The sequence below is a fragment of the Chenopodium album genome, chromosome 21 (assembly GCF_948465745.1).
Source record: "Chenopodium album chromosome 21, dcCheAlbu1.1, whole genome shotgun sequence".
Taxonomy (NCBI): domain Eukaryota; kingdom Viridiplantae; phylum Streptophyta; class Magnoliopsida; order Caryophyllales; family Amaranthaceae; genus Chenopodium; species Chenopodium album.
The window spans coordinates 34,017,950-34,032,050 of record NC_137854.1 but is presented as its reverse complement, the minus strand read 5'-3'; the positions used below and the strand labels follow the sequence as shown (position 1 = coordinate 34,032,050).

At 34.8% G+C, this 14,101-nt stretch overlaps 1 protein-coding gene across 1 annotated transcript; it reads right to left on the bottom strand.

Moving 5' to 3' along the window:
• Positions 1 to 309: 309 nt before the first annotated feature.
• LOC145600914 (putative importin subunit beta-4) lies at positions 310 to 10,593 on the bottom strand. Its single transcript, XM_081656781.1, has 21 exons — positions 10,160 to 10,593; positions 9,519 to 9,651; positions 8,003 to 8,139; positions 7,855 to 7,900; positions 6,814 to 7,026; positions 6,212 to 6,715; positions 5,997 to 6,131; positions 5,671 to 5,886; positions 5,504 to 5,593; positions 5,166 to 5,413; positions 4,971 to 5,059; positions 3,120 to 3,160; positions 2,743 to 2,773; positions 2,506 to 2,628; positions 2,194 to 2,411; positions 2,004 to 2,099; positions 1,706 to 1,818; positions 1,445 to 1,580; positions 1,251 to 1,355; positions 759 to 1,123; positions 310 to 638 (listed from the first exon to the last, which is right to left on the bottom strand). The coding sequence occupies exons 1-20, from the start codon at positions 10,432 to 10,434 to the stop codon at positions 923 to 925; spliced, it is 3,150 nt and encodes a 1,049-aa protein (XP_081512907.1). The 5' UTR covers positions 10,435 to 10,593; the 3' UTR covers positions 310 to 638; positions 759 to 922.
• Between the last annotated feature and the right edge of the window lie 3,508 nt (positions 10,594 to 14,101).

The window sequence follows — 14,101 nt, the reverse complement described above, 5'->3', positions numbered from 1 at the left end:
CACTTCATAAAATTGAAAATTTATTAGTTTTGATGAAGTAATTTATAATTGATGCTTAACTAGTAATTTTTATATGAAATTGCAAAGAAAGCAAACATTAATTAACCAACAAAATCAACATTTATCAGCAAAGGTCAGTTTTGATAAATTAAATCAATTAACCTCTGATTATTCGATAGTAAAAAATCAAGTGAATAGAACATGCCTTAATTTACCAATTCAAGGGACTGTAACATAGACAATGGTTAATTCACTAGCAGCAGCAGTCACCAGAAAGGCCTTGAAAGTTGAAACTGGAAAGCTTAGAAATATAACAAACATCCCACAACCTTCATTCTATATATATCGCGCTGTCAATTGGAAAAACTTACATATATCACACATGTAATAATCACAACCAAAAATTATTGAACAATCCTCTTAAGAGACTGTTCAATAGTTGTATGATTGTCCAATACAAGCAGGAACCGGATAGGATCCTTGAGGCAAGATAAAAATAAATAAAGAATCAAAAGAATACAAAACTTTACTTCCAAGGAACCCAAAACCTGTAAACAAAAAAATCGTAATCAAAATGTAAAGGCACCACTTTTTCACCAAGAAAAAGTAGCAGACATGGAGCGAAAATTGATTTAAGCCTGCATATCACCAAAAATTTTATTACACAGGTCAGTATGAATCCATCATAGACCAAAGGCAAACTGTGAAGTTGAGTTAGCAGAAGATTAATTAACGGAGAAATTGCACACTATGAATACCTGGGGGGAGAGGGGTTGAAAGATCTCCATCCAGGTCTTGTCAATTGCCACGTTCAGGCAGACATCATTACTTTCAGGAATTATAAGAGACTAAACGAATTCTTTTTCTCTTTTGTTGATATTTTCAGGATCTAATAGAAACCAGCTTAATGACACAGTAGGAATCAACTTTTTGGGGCCAGCGAAGCAAGAGCATTAGCATGTGCAGGGGAGAGCGAACTCACTATGGGCTGCATTTGATTGCCGTACATTGAGACGAGATGTGAAAAGGCCCTTCCTATCAGGGATTTAACTTCACTAGTCTCAATGGGTGACAGTGCCACTTGAGCAAAAAGATTCACCAAGTCTGGAACCAGTGACAAGATCTGCCACGTAATTTCAAAACAAAAAAATTAGAAATTTCCCCAAAAAAAAAAAGTGATTAGCTGAAGAACCTCCCAGGAGATGGATACATCATAATATTCATAACTAGTTTTCACAGTAAAACAATACCTCGGGATGGGATGACAAAACAAGATTACAAACACAGCTATAAACAGCGGTTGACTCCTCATGATCTTCTTTAATAGGAAGAGTTTTCAGGAAAACAGGTAGTACCTGAAAAAAGAATGATATACATTTGGGCCTATCATAATCCAGAATCTTATCACGATCTAAAGAAGTTCTGTAGAAGCTTAGTTACATACCTGATTTAATGGGATTGCCTCGGGGTGTACCATAATCATCCTTGCCACAGCACCTGCTGCATTATCCCTCACGGCATTATCTGGTTCTGATTCACCAAAAAGTGGATGAAGTCCTCTCAAGATGTCGCCATAATATCTATTATTGATGTTAAGTAAAACAAGCTAACAAGAAAATTCAAGACTAGAGTAAAATAACAATATGTAAAATTTCTTTTAAAGGCTAGCAAGCTTGAGTGAGACTTAAACACACAAAAAGGATACTTTAAAGCCACTTCACCGCCATTTCTACAGAATTCACCAACACAGAAGGCAGCATTTCTCCGATTCGTTGCATCAGAAGAAACCAATTCTTTCAAAACTAATGGCATCACCGCCTGAAAACACAAGTCACCGTCTCATAACCCTTCCACATAATATTTAAAATAAGATGTAATAATCCTATGATTTTGTTTGAAAATGAGACTAGTAATGTCTCAAATTAGGAAAACAAAAACACTTCACACAACCAAATTCAAGGATTAGTCTCAGCAAACCGTGCAATTAATCAATAACACTTTACATCAACATAGCCTGCAATAGGTGGACCCATGTTCTGCGCAACTTCCGCAAGGGTTGCAACTACCATAGTCCGATCTTGTGGTGGACGAGAAGCTTTCTGCAGATGAAATACATTCAGATAAAAATAATATAAATAAAAAGAGACTCAAAGTATACATGACAGGAATCATGCAATTTAAATGACAACCCACCGCAAATTTCATCAGGGGACTGAATAGTTTGGCTAATATGGGTGCAAAATGAGGACCCATAGATTTGGCAAATGCAGGAAGAAGGTCAGAAACTGCATCCATTAGCACCTCATCGTGCTCTGTGTCATCTTCATCAATGTCTCTATCCGACTCAACCTGCTGACAGACTGACTGCTCATTAAGCAGCACTAGTGTTGCATCGACTAGCTGCGGCATATCTGAAAATAAATAAACAAACAAATCATGAGACATGTTTGTATCAGTGAGAAAAGTAAAATCATAAAACAAATCCATTTGTAGAATAATACTAACAAGCCTCAATAGCCGTAAATCCAATATCTTTAATGGTGTCTGCTATGCCCATACAAGCTTGAGCTACAACTTCCTTGTCATCATCCTCCGTCATAGTCTTAATATAAATGTTCAGGACAGTATCTGACACAAGAGAGGGGGGGGGGGTGATTAGATAACAGTCATCAGAGGGTCCAAAGCTAGCCATAACCTGAAACAAAGAACCCAATGTCACTAACAACACAATCTTATCATTACCAAGTACTTCTCTCGCCTTGGATGAACCGTCCTACAAGTAAATACACAAAAAAAGTTAGAGCATACTTTTCCCTGCCAAATAGGGTTTCAAGCACAGCTATAGCATAGAAATTGGTCACTAAACTATTTAATTTATTACATCTTGAATATGCTTTACTAGCAAAGATGATGATGGTTTCTTAAATGCCAGTCAATGACACAAAATCGTCAAATTTAGAGCTTAAATTGTTTCTTACAATATAAATTCCAAATCCAGCACTACATAACTGACTGAGCGTAGGTCATCACAGCCCTTATATTGTTCAGATACACCAAATGATAATTGAGAACAAAATTATAAGCTAAGAAAAATATAGTATGTTCAGAAGTACACTCACCGCATGACCTTGAAAGACTGCGTGTGCTGCTATTAGTATATCTGCAGTCAAAGCATAACTGATTATATATATATATATATATAAATACAAATATAAAGGTGAAAAAAAAATGCACTCTTGTAACGACACATGGTATCTTTCTCTAGAATTCCAGGTATGCCTTTTTTTTGTGAGGATACTATTGTACATATGTACGTACAATAAGAAGCTGCCACTTGCAATCTCTTTTCGATGCCAAGTGTCCCTCTTTTTCTTAATAAGTACATGTACACAAATAATGCCATATACACAATACGGAGTAGGAAATTTAAATTCTTATTAATGATGGGAAGTGATGTAGGTTACTAAACATACATTATATTTTCATATTACTCCATCAATTGTTTTACTTACTCGTTTTTCATAATTTATTATACATATTTTTTTAATTAGAATTTATTAGTTCATATTCTTCCATAAAAAAGAATATGCATATGATAAAAATTAACCTTAAGCACGGGCTAGGGCCACCAAGTCCACATTTAAAAAAAAAAAAAGGGGGTTTTCTAAGCTATGCCCTCCCAAGTTCTTCAATTTCTACGCTGTACCCATGCTTTTCCAAAGTTATAAGATGTGCCCTCCACCTCACGATATTTTATCAACAATACCCTTTGACAGCCATAGCCGTTAACGAAAGTTAAGTTATTTTGTCAACAATGGTGTCGTGACGTTATTAAGTTGACACGTGTCCGGTTCTAATTGGTTTGACACTTTGAAAAAAAATTTAAAAATCATAAAATAAAATAATAAAAAAGGTTATTGTTAATAAAAATTAGTGAGGTTGAGGGTACAGCTTAGACGTTTGAAAAATCATGGGCACAACTTAGAAACCGAAGAAGTTTGGGGGCATAACTTAGAAAAACCCAAAAAAAAAAAAGGAAGATTGTGCATGCTGATGCTGGTCCCTTAGGTCACAAATCAATTCAGCAACACATTTACTCATGAATATCTGATTGTACTTAGACAGGAAGAAGAGAATCTTATCCATGAACACTAGGGAATAAATTAACAACTCCATTTCACACATACACATTATTCATATACATAATTTTAATTCCTATTTAAGCTGTTCAGCCTCAAAAGATAATAAGGCAGGGCTTCAAATTAATCTAAACAGCTAACAGAGAATGGATGTCATTCCGGCTCTTTAACATTTACAATCCGATTAAAGAGATAAGAGAATTATTGACTGGAAACAACTATAAGAAACCACTTGCTGCTGCTTTTTATGCAGCTAGTCAGCTACCTATGACCAAATTAGCTAAGAATAAAAAAGAAAGCAGAAAACTTGGTTTTGATGATATCTTGCTCAAAGTTCATAATAAACATAGCTCTTCTTAGAGTTTCATCAAAAAAATTACATAAGCTGATAAGAAGTCTAGTTGATTTGCTTGGTAAATGGCGCTTTATTTTAATGGATCCTTCCAAGAGGAGCTTGTGATCGGCAAGATCTCCATTTTTCAGTTCCATACATATTCATGCTTTTAAGTTATATTTAATTGCTCGATTGCTCTCTTCCCCCACTACTCAATCAACAATAATTAAAGGAGGCCTCTATATACCCACCATAAATTTCATCACTGCATCTAATATCAAGACAACACAATAGTTTTCGAGTCCAATTAAAAGGTAGGTTCATGTGTGAAAATAGGTGCTTGAATAGGTCAAGAATAATTCTAAATGGTCTGTACAATAGCATTCAGCAATCAAACAAGAAACAATCAATCAATATACACGGATAAGAAGGAAATAGTAAGATTTGACATGGTAGAGACCATAAAGTAAAATGCACCAGCAGATATAGCAACTCACTTTTCAAGGCAATAATAGCCTGAAGCCTTACATCCTCGTGAAAGTAACCAGAATGTCGTACCAGGATTTTCAATGTCTCCTCCAAGTATCTTTACAAGGCCAATCAAGGATCCCAATGCATACATAAGTAAAGGAAGTAATCATCAAGAAAATACAGCACAAGTAAAGCATAGTTGACGTATAACAAAAGGATACGGTGCATAAAAGCTTCGTGTATGAAGAGCAAATAGTCCTAGAGCCTGAGTTGCGGCTGCCTTTTCATCTAACACTCCAGTTCTTACGCTGATATTCCTAACTCTTGGTTCATCATGAACTTCATCATCTGATGAGACCCCACCAAATCCATTAACATTTTCATCACCATCAGATTCATCAATGTCAATTGCAGAACCATCATCAAGATTGCAGGAGGAAATTGCTAACGGCACAACATGTGGAAGGTACTGTTTTATAATCAAAAAGTTATCTGTTGATATTCATATACAAGTTAACAAAGAATATTCAATTAGTTGCAAAAAAAAGGTCATCGTTACCTTCACAAATCCATCATCCAGAATTTCAGCCACATTGCTAAAGAATCCATGGGTATATTCGCGCAGCTCACTAAATTCCAACCCAAAACCCTGAAGTGACATGAAAAACTGATACTTAGAAACAAAAGCCAGCCATTAAACCACATCAGAATTTAAAGAAAACTTACAGCAATTGCTGCTTCAATATAAGGTGGCAATATAGGCTCCATCCTTTCTCTCCCAACAGACATTGCTACTATTCCTACTAACTCGGTTGCCCTTGCTCGAGAACGTAGATCCTCATCATTTGTCAAAACCAAGAAGTTTTTCATCAGCTCAAAAACCCTTTCAGCATATGGTAGGAAAGCTTGTTCTGCTGCAGATGCGACAGAACCAATCGCAGACTGAAAAAAACATACAAAAGGTTATCAATCTGGAGGACAACTCAAAATAAGGCGCATCTCTCTGCCAAAAGGGGCATGGCAGGTGAGTAGATAACGAAATAATATCTAACCATGCAAGTCTCTTGCAAATTTCGGGGACTGTTTTGAAGAGCAGCCAGAAGCTTTCCCATCAAAGGATCAATAAACGGGAGGATTTCTTCACCCATATTCTCACAAAAGGCAGCCAATGCATAGTATGACTTTTCCTGATCAGTAAATCCAAATCAATCATAAAAGTAAGCTACAAAAAGATTGATGATTGACAGTAATTAACATCATATTTTACCTTTACTTCATTAGATACATCTTCCAAAGCATTTAATATACAAGGAAGCACACTCTCGTAGTGTGATATAATCTCAGGCTGCAGGTGCTCAGCAAACTGACCTAATGCAAATGAAGCAGCACCTCTCACCATCTGCTCTGGGTCACTTAAAGACCCCAAAACTATATGAAGCACAGGCTTCAGATTACTTTTCATCAAATCCAAACAGCCCTCAGATACAACTCCCAAGGCTGTGACAGCAGCTTCCCTAAACTTTGGGTCGACATTTTGACAGCTTATGGATGCAAATTCAAAAACTGGTGGGAACACTTGCTTTGGGAGGTTCAAAGCCATGGTGTCAATAACTTCTGCAGCAGCACGATCTGGGGCAAGGTCCTCATCGTCTTCCCTGTTACTTGACTCCGCAAGCAAAGGGCAGATGACATGCAAGATTGGCATAACCAACTTGTGTTTCTTAAGAGAATTATACTTGTATTTTGCCAGCCAGGAGATGATTTGAATAGCCTGACAAACAAAATGACACGTGGAAAGATAAGCATTGCTGCAAACTCCTTTATACAAACACTATGAGTTTCTGATAGATCCCAAACATATTGTCTAACCTGGTGACGGGTGCTCTCGTCCAAAGTCTGATTAGAACAAACCTCGAGAGAGAACTGAACTATGGATTTAACAGAATCTCCAAGAAGTGGTGCAGGGGACTCAATCAGCTCATCAAATATTTCGAAGGCAATAACAGCCACATCTTCCTCACCAGAAGCAAGACACTGTCTAGCTGCATGCAATATTCCAGGTATAAAGTCCCTGAATCTGACCTACATAACAAAAGAACCCTAAGTTGTAAAAGTATTCAATAATTATTAAAGAACTGTTTTCTACAGTGATCAGCCAAACTGGCAGTAACTAGAAGTTATTATTAAGAGAGCTGAACCTGACCACTTTAGATGCACATTTGATTTAATTAACATAACAGGTAATTTCCTGACGGTTGCCTTAGATAGAGGAGGAAAAAGACTGGGATTGTGGCAGATAGCAGGCTAGCAGCACAGCAACGAAATATCCATACAGCTATGGAGCAATGGGCGTGAAAATAGGTTGGATTATCAAATTGGTCATAAGAGTAATAAAATTAAGGGGTTGCAGATTTGCTCTTATCCTCCAACATGGAGCTATTTTGTATATATCTTCGAAAAACCATCACTTTCCTCATGTCATGATTGTTAAAGGCTAACATAATAAGTAAGGATTTTAGAGTTCAAAGATTGGTAGCTCCCTCTTAACATTTATTTTCTTTGCTTTGTAGGGAAGATAGGAATTACGATGCAATTGCCAAGTTATTTATGTGTGTAACACATGGAGCTATCTCATTGATCTCATGACTAAGAGTTCAAATATAATCCAAAATCTTTTCACTAGCTTTAGATTTACCAGAGAAAATTTAGCTATATGAATTTCTACAAGTCAATTCAATATTTAAGCAGATATCTGGGTTCAAAAATTCACCAGTCCAGCTTTTACTCTTCTTTCTTGGTAGGATTATCAATTAGCCTTTTGTTGTTTTTACTACGAAGTGAATCCCCAAGAAACACCTATTTTTTAAATTGTACATAAGGCTACAATTGCATGATGAATTAGAAACTCACCATTTCAGATGCATCATGCGTAAACTCTAGAAACGATCCCACAGCCCTAGCAAAGGAAATTGAATATACTATTATCATAAATTAAATTGCAAAACAATTCCCAGAAACACAGAACTACAAGGCCAAAAAAATCAGGACTTCTCATTACTTAAGTGCTGCGACTCTAACTCGGCTGCTAGTCTCGTCCTGCAAGCACTTTAGCAAAAGACTTTGAAGATCTGCAAAATGTGGTCGAAATGTATCCCCTATTGTTTCAGTCAATGAGCTGAAAAGAATCAATGAAACCTAGCATGAAAACCCAAAGTGCAATCTGTTAGCTTATGATACCCTCTTAAGTTCCATATGAGAACAACAAAAACGAATGCAACAAGCAACAACATATATAAGTACACTAAATACACTATGGAAACTTCACATAGCACATACACACATGCAAAAAAAAAGATGCATGCACTGTTACAGCTCAAGACCCCATTAAAAGACATCGTAAACTAAGAACTTAGGAAGTGCAGAAAAAATTCATATTATTAGGATTTACAATTAGAAATTCATCCAGATCCATCTAACAATGGTATTGGTCATAAAATATGACTCTTTTATGATATTGCTTATAGTGGCATTTTAACTGTCATTGTTTTATTTCTAGTATAACAAAACTTTTGTGAGTACTTTCTGGTTTGATCTAAATTCTAATTATAATGACAGGGCTTTAAATATCAATCCTACACTGTGTTAAAGGCAAATACAATGCCAAAACCACAGGTATGGGGCAAATACATGACTTAGTAGAGCAGAAAAAAGGCACCAAGGCAAACACAGCCAATTAGACAATATGCCACGACAATTGTAATCCTTCAGTCTTGATCCTTATCCAATAACTTAAGTTATTTTATTTCTCCCATATATGTGGATTTGTCAAAAATTTCAGCAGTTTAAACAAACAAACCACCACCGCACTGTTTATAAACCAATGCCTGAAATTACTTTCTATCTTTTGCTTATGTGGGTTTTCAGCAACGATTTCAGCAGTTTGGACAAATGAATCAAGGGGTTTCCCACCTAGAAAATGAAGGCTGCATCAAACCTGTTGAGAAATAGGGCTCACTAAAAAGAAATGGAGATCAGCTCACCAAGTTTGCAAAATTACAGTGTAACAATTCAGTCAAATGATGGCAACTGTCACATTAGTGATGGCTGCAGCTATTAAATGGGACCATGCTCACTGTATGGAAGTCAAGTTGGATACAGTGAGGGCAATTTTATCTCTTCTGCAGTATCAATGTTATAGCTACTTTAGGGTGATCCATTATCCTGATTCCTGGAACATGAGGGCTTTAACCTAGCCAACATGTTTCATTGGTTGAGATCCCTAGGCATTCCTCTCAGCTCAAGAAAACTTATCATCAGATCTCATTTCTAAAAATATACGGATTAATATATATGTATGTATGCACATGTATGTATCTCACTCAATGTGTGCACATATCTCAGGGAACAAGAGAGGGATTCGAGATCCTAAAAGCCAAACTAAATTCATCAAGTCATCGATAATAGTGAAGCAAGATGGCAATACAGTCATTCGAATAAGGAGTATGAACAATATTTAGTCTTGTGACAAGATAGCTACAAAGTGTCAATAAGAGAGCAGCAGCTGTCAAGCATACCTCTCTGTGATCCTCTTGTGCACTCTGACTGCATTGAAAAAGAAATGGCAACAATTCAGGCCACTCTCCAGCAGGAACAGCATACTTTGCAACAACACCGACAACATTTGCACTAGCTCGTCGCACTGGTGGACTGCAAAATCAGAGTTGTTAGTATCCTCTGATTCAAAAGTTAAGTCTTCATAGAACATACATTTCACCATTTCCTGTAGTTAATCAAACACCTTGCATATCTCAACTACATTGGGTTTTGGAAAAATTCAAAATTTATTCCATTATCACAATATAATCACTGCACACTATTCCATCAATATCAAAAATCAATAATTGCATCACTTATTATATACAATTAAAAACCCAACTACAACAATTAATTCACAATTAACCACTACCAAATTAGTTCCTCAGTTACCCATCATCAAACTAATTCCTCAGTTACTCATCATCAAGCTAATTCCTCAATTACCCATTATCAAACTAATTCCACAATTACCCATTATCAAACTTATTCCTCAATTACCCATTATCAAACTTATTCCTCAATTGCATACCCAATATCAAATCATCTCAATTCTTCAAACAAATCAAATAAAATCCCATCAAAATGCAAGAAAAACAATGAAAAAAAAAAAAAAAAAAACCTGTGCTCCATAGTAATGCTATCAATGAGAGATTGCTTAACAAGTTGACGAAGCTGAGAATTAAGCTTAGCCCAATGACCAGTAATCTTCTTACGAAGCAAAACAGCAGCAAGTTGACGAACATTGGGGGTTTTAGCAGTACGAAGATGATGAATTAAAGCAGGAACAACTTGTGGGTCTTTAGCTAATCGCTTAATTTGATCTTCAGCTTGCCGACGAGCATCATTGTCGGGCATCAAGAACTGTATGAGTAGCAACTCCAGTGACTGCGCCATTGCACGGGGAGGAGAGAGAAAGATGGGTCGTGCGCCGGAGTGTTCACGGGGTGGCCGTGTGAGTGGCGGCGCAAATTTGGGGTTGCTTGGAAGTGAAGGGCTTTGCAACCTATAATTCAGGGATTGGGGTTTAAGCCATACAAATGGAGTATTTTGGGACAAAAAATTAATTTTTTTTGTTTTTACTTTTAAAAATTAAATCTTTATTTTTTATCAAAAATTATGCAAAGATTTTTGACAAAGGTTTTGTAAGGAAATAAATACAGTACTAATGTAATATGGTCCGGTCCATTAGAGCACTCTCACTCATGGGCATTTTTTTTGCGAGATTTTAATGAAAACAATGAAATTTTGGCTTCCCACTCATGAACATTAGAAAAAATGCCCATGGGGAAATCCTCAAATGCTCATAGCAATGGCAAAAATTAATTGCTACAGTAGTGTGGGTCATGGTACCAAATCATCAAAAAAAAAAAAAAAAAAAATAAATAATGTGATGATAGTAATACTTTAGGAGAGAGAAAAAGTAGGAGAGAGAGTGGTGTGGGTTTTTTCTTAGCCCATGAATGTGTAAGAACCTATAGAAAAAAAATGCCCATAAGAAAAAGTGGAAAAGAGGATTGAGAAAGTGGGTAGAGTGATAATGGCATTTTTTTTATTTGCTGAGAGTGGTCTTAGTATGATCGTGGATGAATAGAAGTTCTGAAAAAATTATTATACCTGTCAAAAAAAAAATATTATAACCAATAATTAGCGAAAATTATAGAAAATAATTCTCTCATGTGACATTTATCATTAAAATGAATATTTTAATTTTAAGAAAATACTTAGTATCATTTATACATAATAAAAGGAGGTATATTATCCAAATTTTACAAGATGCTTTCCGAAATAAAAATTACTAGTATTCATTCATTTTTACCCAAAAAAAAAGGCTCCATAATAACCCAAAATGATACATTTTTTTAGGGACCCAAAATATTACCTTTTTTTTTTTATTGCAACCCAAAATGTTACATGTAGGGGTGAAAGTAATTCGGATTAAAATTGAACCGAACCGAATATCTTTTTTTAATTCGGATTGGAAAAATTAAAAAATATGGATTACAGATTACAAACCGAATTTCGACCTAATACTTTAAGCCCACTTTCTTTTCCAAAGTATCCAACCACTTTCCCCTTTCATATATAAACTTGAAAAAAAAACCTAATTCTCAATTCTCCTTTCTCAATATCTTACTCTCTCACAAAGAATAAACGAGTAGTTAACAAAAAATGATTGTAGGAATTTTCAGGGTGAAGTTCGAGTTTCGGGTTTGAATGTTGCAAAAGAAAAGAACAAATTTCGGTTTGGATTGGATTCTAATTTGAAAACCCGAATTAATTTGGTTTGGATTAGATTGGGTCGAATCTTAATTCGGTTTGGATTCGGATTGAGATTTTCGAAAACGAATTAATTCGGATTGGATTCGATTTTGGCTATAATCCAAACCGCAAACCGAACTTTCACCCCTAGTTACATGGTATATGTCACAATAAAATACTTTATAGCTATTCAAAAAAAATATTTACTTTATAAATTAGTCAAAACTGATTGTTAAAATGTGCTTTGGATCAATTTCTTTGGGCTCTAGGAACGACTTAATATTATGTAATTTGTATTCTTTAAGATCAACAAAAACTTAAAAGAAGTAAGTAAGAAACATTGTATATTCATAATGTAAACAAAGAAAGGGTACAAACTATAATTTGCTATATGAATGAAGCATAATTATTATACAATAAAATTACGAGCCAATAGAAAAATTACATAGTTCGTACGTACCTCAACTAGCAAGATGGGATGGACTCATTCAGTTGAATAGGAATAATAATCTTCTAAATTAAAATCCCATCACTTCAACAATTTGTAAATTATATTTAGGGTCTGTTCACATTTACTAAATTGAGCTGAAATGAACCGAACTGAAATGATTGGAGCTGAATTGAACTGAACTGAATTGAATAGAGTTGAAATGAATAATTTATGAGATAAGAAAATTAGGAGTTGAACTAAACTGAACTGATTGGAGCTGAACTGTACTGGACTGAAATTAAGCTGAAGTGAACAGGTCCTTACACTTTCATTATCAAAAAAAATGCTTAGAGCTTACAATGAACATTTTACTACCCTATTCATTCAAATCGTCCATCTCCAAAGATAAAACTAAAATCCACCGATACAAAACAAAAAGATTGACAAAAATAACCAACAAATGCCCAAAATCAATTTAGAAGAGGAGAATCACTTATCATGCTACTAAAATGATGACAAATTTAGAAAAAGTGTGTTACCATTCTTAATATTCTATAATATTGTATTTTATGTCAATAAAACCAAAAAAAGAAAAAATAAATTCGTTGGGACGTAGCGAGTAATGTTCAAAGTTCTGATGAAATTGAAACTTTTAATTTTTCGTATTTAATGTTTTGCATACTAAATTAAATGTTGTGTTATGAGTTTACAACTAATATCTACATATATAAAAGTGATAAAACTTTTTTTAACTGCCATCTTAAGTTTTGATTATAATATAATGATTACATGATTGGTTATAATATTATACTCTTATCAACCGTTATAATCATTAACAACGTTGTATGGTTTTTTCTATTAATATGAGTATTAGATTAGATTTTTCTTCACAATAAATTAAATCATGAGACTAGATTAAGGCAACGAAAATACTGGTAAAATTACATGCGAGACAAAGCCAAAAGGTTGATAATTGAATAAATTGACACATGTCACTCTTCCAATGGCGATAGTTATCATTCCACAATAGTTTAATGAAATGAAGAAAATTATCAACAATGTCACTAAAAAGCTTCAAATTCCCAACCTTGAGTGAGTATGGGCAAAGGGAACATAAAAAATTATCTACTAGAATATGAGTAACATTTCATTTCAAGAATAAAATGACATAATTGGTATAGTATTAAGGAAAGATTTACTGCATAAGGCTATAATGATTATAATGGTTGATAATAGTTCACTATTGCATCCTCATCTTTTATTGCATGCAATTTTCTCATTAATTCAACAACGCACGTTACGTACGCGTTAAGCGATCAAAATAGTTTTGCACCATCACCACATGTAAGACATGCAATATACATGGAACCGTTGAAGTTAGACCATATGCGTTAGTATATACTACTCTGTATATGTTACTTCTTCATGTATCAAATTTTTTGTTTCGTTTGAAATTTGACAATTTCCAAGTTGGAAACACTCTTAAGTAACCACAAATATCTTTGATTATGTAGCAAGTTACAAAATGAAACAAATCTAATTGGGCCTGTTCTCATTGACTGAACTCAGCTGAACTGAACTGAACTCAGCTGAAATGAATATTTTATAAGAGAAGGAAATAAGAGCTGAACTAAACTGAACTGAACTGAACTCAGCTAAACTGAACTGAACTGAAATGAATATTTTATAAGAGAAGGAAAGTAGGAGCTGAACTGAACTGAACTCAGCTGAACTGAACTGAACTGAAGGCCCTAAGTGATATAATATTATTATTAGCATCAAGGCGACTATCTTTCATATTATCCTCTTTAAACACTCTTATAATAAGAGCCCATGGCTTAACAAACACGAATATGCGTGATTAATACATAT

Bases quoted from the DNA above. Each gene is read 5' to 3' on its own strand.
- LOC145600914 (XM_081656781.1), bottom strand. From the start codon at position 10,434: ATGGCGCAGTCACTGGAGTTGCTACTCATACAGTTCTTGATGCCCGAC. The intron at 6,716-6,813 runs GTTAGACAATAT...TTTGTTTGTCAG, and splicing joins ACGAGAGCACCCGTCACCAG to GCTATTCAAATCATCTCCTG. The intron at 5,060-5,165 runs GTATCCTTTTGT...GGCCTTGTAAAG, and splicing joins ACACGAAGCTTTTATGCACC to ATACTTGGAGGAGACATTGA.